The sequence below is a fragment of the Cannabis sativa genome, chromosome 8, assembly GCF_029168945.1.
Source record: "Cannabis sativa cultivar Pink pepper isolate KNU-18-1 chromosome 8, ASM2916894v1, whole genome shotgun sequence".
Lineage (NCBI taxonomy): Eukaryota > Viridiplantae > Streptophyta > Magnoliopsida > Rosales > Cannabaceae > Cannabis > Cannabis sativa.
In genome coordinates this window covers 44,602,423-44,620,235 of record NC_083608.1, presented here as the reverse complement: position 1 = coordinate 44,620,235, position 17,813 = coordinate 44,602,423, and the positions used below count along the sequence as shown (strand labels likewise).

The 17,813-nt window shown below is 30.9% G+C and overlaps 2 protein-coding genes across 2 annotated transcripts; both read right to left on the bottom strand.

The window, feature by feature from the left end:
* Window positions 1-1,729: 1,729 nt before the first annotated feature.
* On the bottom strand, window positions 1,730-6,344 carry LOC115701339 (nuclear transport factor 2). The gene is made up of 9 exons (XM_030629109.2): window positions 6,164-6,344; window positions 5,206-5,393; window positions 4,458-4,749; window positions 4,089-4,330; window positions 3,832-4,006; window positions 3,363-3,484; window positions 3,208-3,273; window positions 2,453-2,516; window positions 1,730-2,294 (listed from the first exon to the last, which is right to left on the bottom strand). The coding sequence occupies exons 2-9, from the start codon at window positions 5,389-5,391 to the stop codon at window positions 2,044-2,046; spliced, it is 1,398 nt and encodes a 465-aa protein (XP_030484969.2). The 5' UTR covers window positions 5,392-5,393; window positions 6,164-6,344; the 3' UTR covers window positions 1,730-2,043.
* Window positions 6,345-13,827: 7,483 nt separating this feature from the next.
* On the bottom strand, window positions 13,828-15,389 carry LOC115698797 (phenolic glucoside malonyltransferase 1). The gene has a single exon (XM_030625980.2). It carries the CDS (start codon window positions 15,349-15,351, stop codon window positions 13,945-13,947), a length of 1,407 nt encoding a protein of 468 aa, XP_030481840.2. The 5' UTR covers window positions 15,352-15,389; the 3' UTR covers window positions 13,828-13,944.
* Between the last annotated feature and the right edge of the window lie 2,424 nt (window positions 15,390-17,813).

The window sequence follows — 17,813 nt, the reverse complement described above, 5'->3', positions numbered from 1 at the left end:
AGATCATTGTTATTAGACAGTGCACAATATTATTTGAAAGTTTTTTATAATAATTATTATTAAATTAAAAAATGTGAGACTCTTAAATATATTGTGTAGGGACAACAATAGTAAAACACTTTTCACTTTTAATCGTATATTTTTCTTTTTTTTATTTCACACAATCACATATTTTCACATGCTTAATAAAATACGAAATTAAAAAATTTAAACATTGGAGATGAAGACACACAAAAAGGAAAAATATTAGAAAAGATTGGGAGAGAGAAAAAATAAAGGACATGGCAAGTGGATGAAGTTGGATTGGAAGAGCTACTTTATGGTTTGTGGAAAATTGGGGCAGTTGTTGTAGTGATATGGGTTAATGCCACGTGTATCAGATGAGACATATGCGTATACGTGTCATGATATGGTTGCAAATGGCCAAGTGGCAAGTGAGCTAAGCAGATATCATAATTGTTGGAAGAATTTATGCAAATTGCAAGAGACCACGGTATGTAATTTTTATTTTGCTTTAAATCCAAAAATCAAAAATACCTGGAGATTATCAGTAGCTAAATTATCATCATTATCAATTTTATTTCTTTAGTCTTCCTAACATCACCAAACATAGGAAAAAAGACACTTAAAAGATGGCTCACCATTATCATTACCAATTTTTGTTTTTTTATTAGGAGAATTAAATTGTTTCTGTACAACTATTTTGGGTTTCGATGATTTGGTACTCTTTTTTAGGTTTCTTTGGAGATGGAAACAAATTCGAACGAGAACAACTAATAATCATTATTCAAAATCACAGAAAAATAGAGGAATAAAGATAAAAAAAAAGACTAACAATGCAAAATGGGGAAAATAAAAATAAAAAAGAGAAAATAATGGAGATAAGTGATACATCCTCCGTATAATATGTAAATAAGTTTAATTGTATATTAGTTTAAAAATGTTTATAAAAATAAAATTTAAAGAAATAACCGTATAAAAGTTTAAATTAAAGAAAAAATAACAATGTATGTAAAAATTCCAAGAAAATAGGAGAAATGAAAAATATTAAAGAGAAAGAAAATCTAAAAAAAAATGAGAAAATTAATGCATGTTTAACATCATAATTAAAAAAGTATTTTTTGTTTTTAAAAATAGAAAAAAAAAATTGAAAACAATTAAACTTGTACGGTCTTATTTTTTAAAAATAGTTTTCAAAAAAACAAAATTGCAAAAATAAAAATTTTGAACACAATAAAATATTATTTTTTGTTTAATTTTTTTTTTTTATCAATATTATTTGTAGAAAACACTAATCAACGCCATTTGTAGTTTGAAAACTTCAAAAATTCTCATTTCTAAAATTACTTATTAAAAACAAAGAACGAAAAATAATACCAAACACCATTTAATCATTAGGTATTAGGTTGAAAAGTGGAAGAACAAAAAAAAAATTATATTTATGTTATTTATTATTCCATATTATTAATTTTATTTTAAATATTTCCATTCATTTTGGTAGAACCTACTAATATTTTTCTCTCTATTTTCCACTCCTTTTTCTTTTAACCAACAATCTCAAATTTGCTTCTATCTATTTTTCTCTCATTTCCTTCTTTCCTCCCCACTTTTCTCCTCTACCAAACAGAATAAAACTAGAAACTAAAACTAATTTATTTTTCCATCAATTCCATAAAAATGGAGCTCGAAATCCCTACAAAGCTACATTCATGGAGGAAAAGAGCTGCCCTAGGAAAAACTTTCTTTACTAAATAAAAATGGAAAAAGTGAAAACTACAGCAAAAACAGTGCCTCTTCAATTCAATGTTACTAATACTACTACTACAAATAATAATAATAATAATATTATTACTACTATATTGACCTCCTGGTTTGGAGGCACACTTCCATATATAAAAAAAAATATATTACTACTACTAATATTACTCCAACTAATTCTACTACTACTACTACTAATTCTACTACTAATACTACTACTACTAATAATGCTACTACTAATGCTACTACTACTAAATAGCCAGTTCGACAATAAAATTAAAAAATTCATGCTAAGCCTGCTACAGTATTGTGTTTTGGTCCGCTCGCACGGCTGCTTCTTCCCCTACCATGATAATAACCATCTCCTCCACGCCCGCCTGAACCCCTACCTCGACCAGAGTGCTCACCCCTGCTGCTAGTAGACTCATTTCTACCAAAGCTCCGACCACCACCATAATTTCCACGACTCCTAAAGCTGTCGCTCCGGAATCCACCCCTTCCTGGAGGGAACCTGCTGCCTCTTCCATTACCACCAACTACAAGAAGCAAAGATTATAAAGCAAAATACAAATGAGGGTTGTCTTCAGATACTAAAAGGAAGACATACAACAGTAACACCACATGTAAACATTCTTTGAAAAGTTTGTTACGAAGATTAATCCAGTGAAGAAGGCTTCAAGTGCTCAGAACTTACCTCGAGTAGTGGTTCTTTTTATTTCAACAACAGCTTGTCGTCCTCCGACATTGATTGGTGAAGCCTGAAACAGACGGTTCAAAGTTTTCAATGATACAGGGCTGAATTAACACAAGCACTCATTCAAGCTTTCAACAAGTGCTTTGTCGTAAGGTGGTTAAAAGAACAAGACTACTTGGTTGTTCTTAACAGTGAAAAAAAACTAATTTCAAAATACACTCCTGCCTCCCATATGGTCAATCAAAACATTACAACATACAGCATGAGCAATATTTGAACCATGTTGTGCAACAATTATGTTTGTATTGATTTGACCATAGGATTGGTCGTGAAACTAAGGTGCTGATATTACACATCTCAACCAAAATAAAGATGGCTACGATCATCAACTTTCCAAACAATCAGAATCAAAACAAAAACAGAGCTCACCTTGATGCAAAAGTTTCCTAGGTAAATGACTTGGCAATCAAGATCAGCAGCAGACAACTAGTATGATTCCACAAAGTAAATGACAATGTTCTACAACTGGGTGTAACATTATTTTCATAATGCATACAACCATGATAATTGAGCAAATTCAGTCATTCTTTTCATTCCAAATAAATGTAACAGGGCTTGTTTAATTTAACATCATGAGAAAAATCAAAAACTTATAAACCAAATCACCCAGTAAAATCCTGGTAATTAAATAAAAATGTATCAAATTTCAAGAAGAGTTGGACATAAACTTATCAAAAACTACCAAGTGAACGCACCTGAATTGCACTATTCATGGAGCTTAAAGACTGAAATTCAACAAAGCCGAAGCAGTAACCTTGTTGCTGCCATCACAAACAAAAAAGGACTGAAGATATTATATTGTGTCAAAAATCCAAATCTACCTTTTAAGTAGTACACTGAAGAGTTGTACCTTATTATTTCTGACTTGTACGCCTCCTTGCTTTATTGGTCCAAATTTCTTGAATTCCATCTCAAGCTCAACATCCGTAACAGATAAGGGCAGATTTCTAATGTAAATAGAGTAGCCCTCGACTATAACAAATGGCGAAATGTATTAGAAAATGCTAATCTTGAGAGACAGAAGACTGGAAGAAACTTAAATTGTTCACTTCATATTTGATAAAGGAAAGAGCAAATAAATAAACAAAAGTACAAACATAGCCATAGTATTTGTTCTAACCAACCATTGTTGTTTGATTATTTCATTCTGCTAAACAAAACAAAAAAAATATTTTCAGTTGCCTTTTCAGAAGTATGATTGCAAGTATTTGGGGAGCAAACACATATAACAATGAGAAATAAGATGACAAGCAAAATTATATATAGGTAAAAACCAAATAAAATCAAAGCAAGAAAAGAAACAAAGACAACAAGAATACCTTCTTCATTGCCGTTGCTACTCTCTGGAGGACTGGTGCCACTTGGGGCTGATGTTTCAGGCACTGGGTCTGGGACTGCCGACCCAATAGATTGATTTACTGTTTTCATAGAAGGTAATGCATTCACCGGCACATAAACTCTAGTCGGTTCTGGACTCCCTTTCGGTACTTTAACCTACAATCACATATACCAAATTACAATAATATGATAACCATAAAATTCTTTTAATGAAAAAAATACTGTGTCGACAACTTACAATTGATGCATAAGACTTTTTTGGAGCATCATCTATGGCTGTTGTAGAAGCTGATTCAATCTCCAAAGGTATATCACTCTCATGTGAATGAGATGGGGGTTCGAAAACAGATTCTTCCTCGATAATTAATTGTCTGTCATGGTGTGATGCATCAAGAGCTTTCTCAATAACATTTTGATCTGCTGCTTCCACATGAACAATTTCAGGAACTGGTGCAGGAGGGGCAGGAACATGAGTTGACTCTGCAAACATCATTTATGAAACTTAAAGGAGTTCAATGTAAAACATGAAACGATAATTATAGGGAAAACGAACAAAAAAAAATAGAGAGAGAGAGAGATAGAGAGAAAGGGGGAGGGGACAACTAACCAGGATCAGTGTTTAATGGGACCTTGGCATCATCAACTTTATTAACTGGAGTATTCACCAAGAGGTCTCCATCATCTATGTACCTGAAGACATCATTCAAGACAAAGTACCCACTGTCCTGTGGGGCGAGGAAAAATGATTGAGCAAACTTCCTTTTCAAGTTATCCTTGCCAGTCAAGCATCCAGTAACTAATACAATCACCGCATTTTCATAAGACTTTTGAGCATCAGCAGTTTTTATCTCAGCCTTATACTCCTTATAATTCATCGAACGGATCTTCTCATCAATACCCTGTTCCATTGAAAAAACAAAGTAATAATGGATTAGCTGTATGTCATGTCAAACAACACTCAATAACTATCTTTTCCTATTTTAAGAAAGAAAAAAGGGGCCAGACAAATTCCATCAGCAGTTGATTGTGAAATTTCTACATTAATTCCCTCTGAGGACTAGAAATTGTTAGAAGAGTCCCACATTGATAATGTGTGAGAAGATAATACCATATTTAAAATGCATGGGTTACGCCTCTCAGCCAATTAGTTTTAAGATAGAACTGCATGTATCTTACCATACACCTCACCCTATTATACTTTCTTCATGTTCCACATTGGTTGAGTGTGAGAACATAATACCACATATAAGCACCTTACCATACACCTCTCCCTATTCTACTTTCTCCACCACACACAAATAATAATAAAAGAAAAAAATCGAAAGGATATCCAAAATATCATTGAGGAATCTTACTTGCATGGTAGTCGCTGATGTCATTACACCATTGGAGTCAGGCCGTCCTATCACACTTGGATCCTGATAAAATCTAAATACCAACTCAGGAGAGTGGTGAAGAATGTGATAATACTGCTCGACAAAAGCATTCCCAACAACTTGGGCGCTGGGTGCAGTAGGAGGACTTGCTGTCTGCAAGGCCATATCTGTCAAAATACGGAAATAAGAGCACATTTAATACCACATACATTACTACCATATGAACGTAAAAATAACAGAATTGGAATTGTCCCAAATGCCAAGAAACCAATATAAGCCACTACCAAATCTAAAGGTGATACTCGGTTCCACATAATGAAGAGATGATAGTTCTTAAACAAGTTCAATTGTGGAGTTCTCAGGACTCTGGAATAATAACCAAGCACAAAATATGAAGCAGTAATACAATAAAATAGTAAATAGAGAAGAACTATCAAAAAAACCCTAAAAACATTAATGCTATTTTGACAACCCATGAAAATTTGTTCAACATAATCAGTGACCTAGTAAGATTAGAAGATGCAATCGCGCCCCAAATCTTAGTACAATAAATTTGAGAATGTTCCCCCAATCAGTATCGCTTACGTGTTAAATCGAAAACAGAACAAAGCTTCAAATGCAAACCCTAAAAACACATCAAAGCAATAAAAGAATATAGCAAATCAGAGAAAACAAGAGATATAAATCCCAGCATTCAAACCCAGCTAACTTATAACCATTAAACCCCAATTCGAGAACCCCAGCAATGCTTGATCACAGGAAAAATATATTTACATAAATATAACAGCAAATAAAACATATTGCCCATTTAATTGGGCAAAAAACCATTCAAGAGACAACTTGAAGCAAAATTGGATGAAGAAACCATTAATAGAACAAATAAAAGGCAAAGATTACAAAATATGATATAAGATGAGAATTAAGGAAAAAAGATTACATCTTTCGGAAAATCTTATAGCTGAGCGATAGAGTCAGCAACTGAAATAGGAGATGGAGAACAGAGGCTTCGCCGGAGATCGGAGAGAGAGTGAGAGTAGAGTGAGAGTGAGGAATAAGAGACGAGTCCAAAATGCTACTGTTTTTATGAATCCTCACACACTGATTGGGTCAGGTTATTTTCCACTCCTTCCTATATTTTATAGGGCTTTTTTCATAAATGTACAACAAAAATAAAATAATTACAAAAAATTTGCAAAAAAAAAAGTTATTTTAAAAATTTATACATTTTGAAAACTTATTACATGAAACCATATATTTTTAATATGTTTATTAAACCTCAAAATAAACAATTTCGTAAAATTAATTAAACGGTTTTATAAAAATAAACAAGTTAAATATTTTTTTATTAAAAGATAAATATTTATTATCTATTTTAGTCTGAATTATTATAATTTAATAAGATTTTTTTTAATAAAATACAATATTAAAATTATAAACATTAATGTATATAAATATAAATCAATACTTAAAATTACTAAAAATAAACATGACACGTAGAGTGATATAATAAACATATGTGAATATTATTATTTTGTTTATTAAAGTAGTATATTTAATAAATAGAAAACAAAATAAACATATATATACAAAGTATTTTATATTATTAGTATGTTTATTATAATTGTAAACATAAAAATAGACATAGTCAATTTATACTATACTAAAATAAGTATATTTTCTTTCTATTGTTTCTATATATTGATTATTTTCTAATGAGTTAGTGAACAAGTTTTTTATTGAAGTATAATTCTTACATCAAAAAATAAATAAACAAACATAACTTTATAAATTCTAAAAATTATTTAATTAAAAAAAATAAACACGACACAATTAATAAATAAAGAAAAAGATAAAGATAAACAATTTTTTTTATATATATATTATTTATTTTCTAAAAAATTACTAAAAAAATAAACATAACACACGTAGAGTGATATAATAAACTTATGTGAATATTATTATTTTGTTTATTAAATTAGTATGTTTAATTAATAGAAAATAAAATAAATACATATATAAAATATTTTATATTATTAGTATGTTTATTATAATTGTAAACATAAAAATAAACATAGCTAATAAATACATATATAAAATGTTTTATATTATTAGTATGTTTATTATAATTGTAAACATAAAGATAAACATAACCAATATTACCATATATATACTAATCAATAATTATTACCACATATATATTATAATAAAAATTGAAAAAAAAAATTATATATAAAAGTGTATGAGAAAATGATAATAAGTTTTTTTGCACATATTTTGTAATTAATTAAAATAATGTCTACAAAATTGTAAAATGCCCTATTTTATACTAGTTACTTACTAGGGTAATATTTAAATTTAAAGAAAAAAAAAATAAACCAAAAAATAAACCCCAAAAAAATATTAATGCAATTACAATAAATATAATAATTTAGGATATTAAAAACACTTTATATAGAGTCATTTTTTTTTTAAGTATGTGTGATTATTTTATTTTATGTTCATATTTAATATTTTTTTATTTATTTATTATGAAGAGATAGCACCTTATAAAATAATAAGTACTTTATTATTAAAAAAAAATTAAATAATTTTTTAACATTACTCTTATTATTTTTTTAAAATTTTTTACTCACATTATTTATTTTAATACTTATTTTTTTATTTTATTTTTATATTTTTTTTTTCTAATCATGTATATTTTTTTATTTTTTTTAAGAAAATTTTATATAATTTTTTATTTTAATTTTTTTGACATAATATTTAAAATATAATTTATTTTTGTTTGATAGGTATATTTATAAAGAATATGAATTGTAAGAAAAAAGTTAAAAAAAACCTAGTACATGAGGTGTTTTTACAAGTTTTGAAAGTATAAATAAAATTTTTCTTTATTTATTTTTTATAATTATTTGTTAAAAACACTATCACTTTTCTCCTCATTTCTCTCTTCTTTTTCTCCCTCTCTCACTCTCTCTAAAATGTACTTAAAAGTTGTTCCTCAAAGAATCCAAAACTACAAAAAAAAAAAAAAAAAACATTAAAAAACAAAGTTCTTCTCCCTCTCTCACTATCATGCTTTTGGTGAATATGATTGTATTTTTAACAAATAATTATTAAAAAAAAATAAATAAAGAAATAACATTAAACCTAGACATAAAATAAAACAATGACACATTAAAAAAAAATAACTCTATATGAAGTCATTTTTAATACTTTTACTGAAGCATTATCTAATAATTTCAAAGTTAATATATTTGGAAAAAACTTAATGGTTGGAAGGCAAAGTCTTTTTCTATGGTGCGTTGCAAGGTGCATATTAAGAATGTCATCCAATCTACTCCAACTTACAAGATGTCGCCTTTCAAACTCCTCAAGGCTTTTGTGAATAACATCCATGGTATGTGTGCTAGATTTTGGTGGGGGTAGTGATGACTCTAAATAGAAGATGCATTGTTGTACTTGGAAGAGACTTTGTTGGCATAAAGAAGATGGTGGTATGGGTTTTTAAGACTTGCACCTTTTTAACCAAGTTATGTTAGCAAAACAAGCTTGGCATCTCTATGATGATCCAAATTCCCTTGCTGCTAGGGTTCTTAAAAGCTTGTATCACAGGCATAAGCCTTTTGGTTCCATGTTTAAATCTAAAAAAGGCTCTTTCATCTGGAAGAATATTTATAGGGGAATGAGTTGTTTGATGTTGGGTTTATCTGGAGAGTGGGTGATAGTAATGATATCAAAGTTTATGAAGATGGTTGGGTCTTGATGCCTTCGAGCTTTCTTGTGTTGTCACCTAACCTGCTTGGTGAAGGAAGTATGGTGTCCCAACTTAGATATGATTCAAGGGATTGGGACTTTAATATGATCCGTGGTCTTTGTTGGGAAAAATGATAAACTTCAAACACAGCGAAATAATAAAGAAACAAAGCAAAGAAAATTTACTCAGTTTGGTAAAACTACCAAACCCACAAAGAGAGATATATTTCACTTATCACTTCAAATTACATATACTCTCTATTTCAATCTCTCCACCGAAATCTCAATACACCCTTGCTTCTTACTCACTCTCACCACATACCAAACTCACACAAAACACAAACTTATAAAGTTATAAAATTTGGGCATCAAGACAGCTTGGGGACTAAGACATTCCAAATCTTCCTGAAGAACACTCATCAAAACTTTGTCACCAAGACTTTCTTTTTTCCCACAATTAATAATTACCCAAAAAGAAATTACAACTTTACATCTTTAGATAAATAAATAATTTGAGTCAAACTCCAACGATCTCCACTTTGACTTAAATTCTCTAAACTCACAACTCAAACATCAATAAGAGTATATATATGCACCAAATTCATACTCTCATTGAACTTCACTTGAGCATTTGTCTTCACATTCTTCAATCTGTCATTGATTGTTTTCTTTTTTCAAACAATTTTTAACTGAAATTGGAGTCTTCTCCACCTTGTCACATTCTTTCACACTAGTTGAATGCCTTTTGTGACTTGACTCCACCTTCACAGCTCCACCTAAAATAGTCTTCCCGGCTAATTTATACAAATTTCGCTCTTTTTTACCCTTCACAACTACCAAGTCACCATTCTAGATAATTATTTCACCATCTTTTGTGGAATAGATACAACCTCGAGTATCCAAAACTCCCAAAGAGATTAAGCTCCTCCTTAATGTTGGAACATGTCTCACATCAGCCAGTGTTCTCACAACACCATCAAACATCTTTAGCTTAATAGTTCCTATTCCAACAACTTTAGAGCTAGAATCATTACCCATCAAAACAGTACATCCATCATATGCCTTGTAAGTGTCAAAGCACTCATTATACAGGCACATGTGGAACGAACAACCAGAATCTAAAATCTAAGAGTCAGAATAATTTTAATCAGCTATGATAGAGAACATCAGAGTAACTTTCAAACCCTTCACCAGCAACATTTGTGGAATCTAACGTGTCTTTGCACTCTTGATTTCTCATTGCTTCAAGATGCTTGGTCAACTCTTCACAATTCCGCCTAAAATGTCCCTTTTTGTGACAATAGTAGCACTCCACTTCCCTCGAAGAGCGTGAATAAGCGTGATTGTCTCTTCTATTATCATATCTTTCTCTCGATGTACTCCTACCACGACTTGATTCTGACCTTGTCACAAGAGCTTGATCAGTATGAGACACACCACTTGGTTGCTTGATACTATCTGTCTCTAAAAGAGCAGTTGACACCTCATCTACAGTAAAGTAGTCTTTCCAACCAAAAATATAGTCACTAATGTCTCATATGATTTTGGTAAAAAGGCCAACAAAATAATAGATTGATCCTCTTCATCAATTTTGACCTCTACACTTAACAATTGAGTTATGCACTTATTAAATTTATTTACATGATCCCTAACATCTTCTCCTTCAACCATTTTTAACTCATATAATTATTTCTTCAAATATAATCTATTTATTAGGGATTTTGACATATAAAACTTTTCTAACTTTTTCCATAACTCAGACGAACATATTTCATTCAATACACAATACTTTAATTCAGTAGCCAAACTTAAACGAATAGTGCTTATCGCTTTTTCCTATAACTCCTCCCAATCTTCATCACTCATACTCTCAGGCTTCTTTCCTTGCAGTGCCTTTAGGAGCCCTTGTTATACCAACACATCTTTCACCGTGCTCTGCCATAAACTGAAATGATTCTTTCCATCAAAATGTTTGATCTCAAACTTTATGGAAGACACCATCTTTGAAATTTTCTGTGTTGATCTGAACCTTGGCTCTAATACCACTTGTTGGGAAAAATGATAAACTTCAAGCGTAGCGAAATAATAAAGAAACGAAGCAAAGAAAATTTACCCAGTTTGGTAAAACTACCAAACCCACAAAGAGAGATATATTTCACTTATCACTTCAAAATTACATATACTCTCTATTTCAATCTCTCCACCCAAATCCCAATACACCATTTGCTTCTTACTCACTCTCACCACATAGCAAACTCACACACACCTCTCTTTTCAAAACTCACTATTTTTCTCTACACCCATACCTCTCTCTCTCTTTCTCTCTCTCTCTCTCTCTCTCTCTCTCTCTCTCTCTCTCTCTCTCTCTCTCACACACACACACACACACACACACACACACAAAAAAAAAAAAAACACATATTTATAAAGTTACAAAACTTAGGCATCAAGACAGCTTGAGGACTAAGGGCCAGTTTGGCACAGCTGTGCTGTGGGAAAAAGCAGCTGTAGTTGTGTTATGAGAAAAAGCAGTTGTAGCTGTACTGTGAGAAAAAGCAGTTGTAGCTGTGCTGTGAGAAAAAGCAGTTGAGTATTTGGTAATATAATTTTAAAACAACTGTGAGTTGAAAAAATTATATATAAGTGTTTGGTAAGCTAAATGATTCAATAGTTGTTAAATATATAATTACTAAAATAGGTATGACATTTGTTATTAATAATTTATTTAAATAATTTTATACATATTAATATATTTATAAATATTATTTATTATATTATAAATTACGATAATTTTTTTCTAATAATATTTAATTCTTTTAAATATTTATATAATAAAATAATAAATTAGACTTTTACTACTACTACTACTACTACTAATAATAATAATAATAATAAGATGAATGTTGAGTAGTTTTTGATCAAAGAATTTTTTTTTTTTTTTGAATAAGGATGAGATTGAAAGAAGGTAAGAAACCCTAAAATTAATTGGTAAATGAGGAATTTTAAAATTAGATGAGGGCAATTGAATAAGTGAAAAATTCATTAAACCAAAATTGTAGCTTCCCGTAAAAGCTAAAATCTTAAAGTTAGGGTGGGCCAACTTTTCCTACGAGCTATAAATTTCACTTAAATTTTTAAAAAAGTTATTTTTAAATTTTACCAAACACATATTAACTCATAACTTTTTCCAAAAGTGATTTTAGTTTTTTAAAAAGCTCCCCCAAACGGAGCCCAAGACATTCCAAATCTTCCTAAGAAGACTCATCAAAACTTGGTCACCAAGACTTTTCTTTTTCCCACAATTAATAATTACCCAAAAAGAAATTGTAACTTTACATATATAGATAGATAAATAAAAAAAATAAATAATTTGAGTCAAACTCCAACAATCTCATTTAGGGGTGGGCATCCGATCCAATCCAACCTTTTTTTCCTCATCCGATCCAATCCAATTAGTAATTGGATTTGGAAAATCATCATCTGATCCAATCCAATTAGATCTCAAAATCCAATTCAATTACTAATTGGATTGGATCGGTTTTTTAATTGGATATCCAATTACACACTTAAATTTCAATATTATCTTAAAAATAGAAAAATACGTAAAAAAAACTAAGTATCACTTTTTATTTAAGTTTTTTTTTTGTAAGTACTTTTTATTTAAGTTTAATACTTCATAAACATACTATTCTTACTAGTGTATTGTAGTTAAAAGTTTTAAATAATTAAAACAACAATATTTCTAAGTAATAAAATAGAACAAAACATCATGAAAATAAATACACTAAACAATCAAGTGTTACAAATTCAACATACAAATAAAATCTAATAAAAATATAATAAATATTTATTATATTTTTTATTATATAAATAATTTTTTAATATATATAAATGTAATTAGATTGGATCGGTTTTTAATTGGATTTTGAGATTGGCATCCAATAACCGATCAAATCCAACTTTTAGCATCCAATCCAATCCAATTGTAATTGGATATCCAAATTTTTGTAATTGGATTGGATTGGATCGGTTCGGTTCAATTGGATTAGATTGGATGATGCCCACCCCTAGTCTCATTGCTCTAGATGAAGTTGCAACAATTTTTTCTATTCCTTGACCTTTTTTACCGACTTGTGACAAATTGATCTAAGAGTAGTTATTGGCTTGCTATTGTGTCGATCGTGCTTCTTCCTCAATTGAGTTTTGTGGTTGGTTGAAAAAAGTATGGTATGTTAACCTTCCTCCGAAGGTGAGGATGTTTACCAAAGGACACCCTATATTTTTTTTGAGAAATGCTAAAGGGCACTAGTGGTGCCTAACACCTTCTTATGTGTCAATATCACTATTAATTCAATTAAGTATCGAGTCCCATATAATTTAATATAATAGCTTTTAGGGAGTATCGCTAGCCAATCGCAACGTGACATCTAAATAAGGTGTTAGGCACCAGCACCAATAGTGCCTAATAGCAATGCTCTATTTTTTTTTAAATGATGATGATAAGATTTTAACTAGTAGAGTTCTTTCTTCAACATCTGTCATGACACATTCTCTCTCTCAAAAAAAAAAAAAAAAAGAAAGAAAAAACATCTGTCATGACACAAATATTATGTTTCCTAAAATCACAGGAGTTTTAGGCTTTCTTGATTCTCTACCTGCTATGATTTTCAAGTTGGTTTTCTTGAAGCATTTTTTTTTATCTGTGATCATCAAAATATATTATTTTGGATTCAAAAATATCGGTGAAACATCTAATGACTGAGAATACAAACGCATGGAACATATCACTTAATCATATATTTTATATATAAAAATAAACTTTTTAATGTTGCGGATCATCAATGTGTATTTAGCTCAATTCCATTAAGCAGGTGATTCATGGCTATGCAACATAGTGAAAAGTGAGTAAACTCTTATTTTATTTGTTGAAAATGGCCTTTATTTGATACACACAATCACAGAATTTTAAGGTATATTGGTGCTTAGGCCAGCTACAAACACAGAACCAAAAACATCCATTTCATACTTCTCCAAAACCAAACCTACCTCAACACCGCCATTTCCATCTCTACACTCCGCCATTGAAATAGACCCATTACTTAAAGATACCACAGACACCTTCTTTGGCCTTCCCCATCCAAAATCTATGCCATAAAACCCGAATTTTGGTGACCCTGCTACTCCAACAAAGTAAGAAATTTCAGACTGTTTTGAAGTCATCTTTAACAACAATTCCTCTTCTTTCTTGAAATCCTTTTCTTTCCCAAGTTCTTTTACTAAACCACTCGTCTTCGCCACCACACTAGTCAACGAATCTTCTTCGCTACCATGCATTTGCTCCCTCATGTCGTCACTGAACTTGGATCTCACGCAGTTGCCGAAGTAATTTTCCGGTACCGGTGGTGTCAAACGGTTCCTGTAATCAGCTACGAATCCTAAAATAACTTTCCTTTTACTTTCATCACCTTCTGTAGCTTTGATGATGCAATAGAAGACGTAAGCGTAGGTAAGAACAAAAGAAGATAACTGAAGCTCTGGTTTTGAACTATCCCAATTAGACGATACCCTTTGCCGGAGTTTATCAATATCGGAGCGGCTTAGTTCGAAAGTGGCTCGGTATAAGTCGGAGGGTCCTCCCGAGCTTGGAAATTGATAGAATTCATACGGTTTTGGGTTGTTTCTACAGTCTGAGGAAGTTGATCCAGGATTCCCAATCCAATAATTCAAGAACTTCATGTCAAACCCAGATGGATCTTTTATAACAGTTCTGTCATAAAAAGGTGTGAGCTCCGGCAACAATGGAGGGTTCTGTTTAGATAAGTAAGCCCAGGACTTCAAAAACATCATCGATGATTTCCCATCTAGAACGGCGTGATGGGCTGTGATGCCAATAGAAAATCCGTGATTAGGAAAAACAGTGATTTGAAGGGCTATTACCGAAGCCCCTGTTTCAGAAACATGCAAAGAAGAAACGAGAGGACTAAGCAAGGAGGAAGGGAAAGCATTGTTTGAGGTGAGGAGGTCAAAGTCAGCATCAGACTCGGCGATGGAGACTGAAACGACGTCGCCTGGTGTGTAAAGAACGAGTGGTTTGGGAGAATCTTGAGGCCAAGTTAGTTTTCCGGCTAGAGGTAGAAAGTAGTGGAGTGTGAGAGAGAGGGAGTGTTTAAGGTTTGGGAGAACAGAGTTGAAGAAAGTGTTTTTGGTTTCAGGGAGAGAATAGAAGAAAACACGTTTCACTGGAAAAAATCTAAACCAAAAGGTATCGAAGTATGTTAAGGGTAGAGAGAAGTGTTTCTTGGATCCGGGTGAGTCTGTAAACGGAGGGACATGGCAAACTTGAAGCATTTTGGTCGAGTAAGGTAAAGCCATGGCAGAACACTAAAAATTCTATTATGAAAGGAAAGTGATAGTCACACTTATATATATCTTATATTTTTAAAGACAAATATACCCTTAATATGGTATATCTTATACTCTTAGCTATTACCTCTTATGTCAAGTCAAACGTTATAAGTATTACTTTTACTTTTTTGGGAATAAAACAAAATGTAAGTGAGTGAAAGTATTCCTCTCAACAACTTAAAGTATTTACTATGTTGGTAGGTAGAGAGAAAAGTCTCACCACGTCTTGTGTCAAGTTAAACATATCAAAATATTATTTTTGCTCTTTTGAGAAGAAAACAAAAAGTAAGAGAGAGAAAGTATTCTTCTCAACTTAAAGCGGAATAGAATCTCTATTTAAGGATATTCTATTCAAAAATAATCTCTAATTTATTATAAAAAAATTAAATTTTAATTTAAGCCAGTTATAAATAAGAATAACCTCTAAATTGTTAAATTGTAATTAATTATACATTTTATAAATTCTCTATTAACAAAGTATACCTCTATATAAGAATAATTAGATCTTAATAAAATATATATATATATTTTGTAAATTTATTTATGGAAAATTATTAATTTTATTTCAAATTATAATATATGTATAAACATTATATTTACTCTAAAATAATTTTAATATAATATAGTATTAATAATTATTTATTGTTATTATTATTACATTGATATTTTTTAGTTTTTTTATTTTTTTTCTAGTGTAACTCTATTTAGTTATAACCTCTCAATTAGAATATAATTTACTTGGTCCCAAGTGTATTTTTGAATATAAGTTCTACTGTATTTGCTATTTTGATACAGAGAAAAGTCTCCCACCACCACCACCACCACCACCACCACCACCACCACCACCACCACCACCACCACCACCACCACCACCACCACCACCACCACCACCACCACCACCACCACCACCACCACCACCACCACCACCACCACCACCACCACCACCACCACCACCACCACCACCACCACCACCACCACCACCACCACCACCACCACCACCACCACCACTTACTAATTACACAAAATTCCCAACCTATTTACTTTTTTTTTTTCTTTTGTTTCTTCAAGTTTAAAAATTCAATTCATTCCTTTTTAATTTTGATTTTGATATCCATTTTCCTTTTCTATTTGCATTATTTTTTCTAGTTTTATGGAGCATCTCCAATAGTGTCGCTCACCTCTTATATCTTTTTCACCAATAACAGGTATTTTTATATTATATATAAATATTTCTAATTATTTTAGAATATTATTATGATTTTTACCTATTATGATAGATCATATTATATATAATTTAATAAAATAAATAATTATATTTTTTAATAATTGTAAACTTTTTTTTTTGAAGCATTAAGAAAATTTTATTAATCAAGTTCCTTTAATAAAGACGATAAAATAGCATGAATAGAAGTCTCACTAAGGGCATCTCCAACTCAACACTATAATGTTATACATAGTGTAATTTTCTCCACTTTTCACTTCAACCCAACTCTATTTTTCAACCTATTTTCATGGGGATCTACAGTGTCCCACTAATAGTGGGACACTGTAGACCACGGCAAAGCTTTTTTTTTTTTTTTAATAATTAAATAATAGTTTTAAGAATAAAATAAATAAGTATATGTATTAAAATATTCTTATTATATCGATAAAATAATTTAATAATAAAGAATATATTTTTAGTGTTATGGTTAGAATTGAAAAAAAAAAATAGTGTTGAAATAATAGGTTTTTGGTGTTGATTTAACACTAAATTTAAATTTTAGCATTGGAGATGGCCTAAGAGTACAACTAATTTTAGAATTAGAGTACTTTACAAGAAAATGAGTCACTTTATTCGCAGATCATTTAACAAAAGTAAGACTTTTTAGAATCATCAATCAAGATGCCATATGGAGAAAACATATGAACTTTGCTATTGATGGCATGAACAACATTAATGCACTCTGATTCCACTTGCACATTTTGCCAATCATTCATTTTTATCCAGTTGAGAGCTTCTTTAATTGCTATTGCTTCAGCAATATCAACTCTAGCAGAACCAAGTTTGCTTACTTGAAAGGCATCTAAGAAGCTTCCAACATGATCTCTTGCCACAAAACCCACCCAAAGCTATTTTGATTCGCAAAAGTTGCTCCATCTACATTAACTTTGATCATAGGATAGTTCAGTTTAGTCCAGTGCTCATCACTCTCTAAAGTAGCTGGTAAACTATTTAAGAGAGTCCCTCACATAGATTGAGCACTTTTCCATTGATCAAGAGTGAGTTTAGAAAATGAGATAACTCTATCAGTGATAATTTAATATTATTCCAAATAAGGTCATTTTGACATCTCCAAAGTGCCCAACACATCATGGATATAAGCTCGATATCAGAGCTTATCCAATTTGAAAGGCCATGTTGAAACCAAGCTGCAAAGGTGCCTTCA

Bases quoted from the DNA above. Each gene is read 5' to 3' on its own strand.
- LOC115698797 (XM_030625980.2), bottom strand. From the start codon at position 15,351: ATGGCTTTACCTTACTCGACCAAAATGCTTCAAGTTTGCCATGTCCCT.
- LOC115701339 (XM_030629109.2), bottom strand. From the start codon at position 5,391: ATGGCCTTGCAGACAGCAAGTCCTCCTACTGCACCCAGCGCCCAAGTT. The intron at 4,007-4,088 runs GTAAGTTGTCGA...ATGTGATTGTAG, and splicing joins AAAAGTCTTATGCATCAATT to GTTAAAGTACCGAAAGGGAG. The intron at 3,274-3,362 runs GTACAACTCTTC...TTGTGATGGCAG, and splicing joins TACAAGTCAGAAATAATAAG to CAACAAGGTTACTGCTTCGG.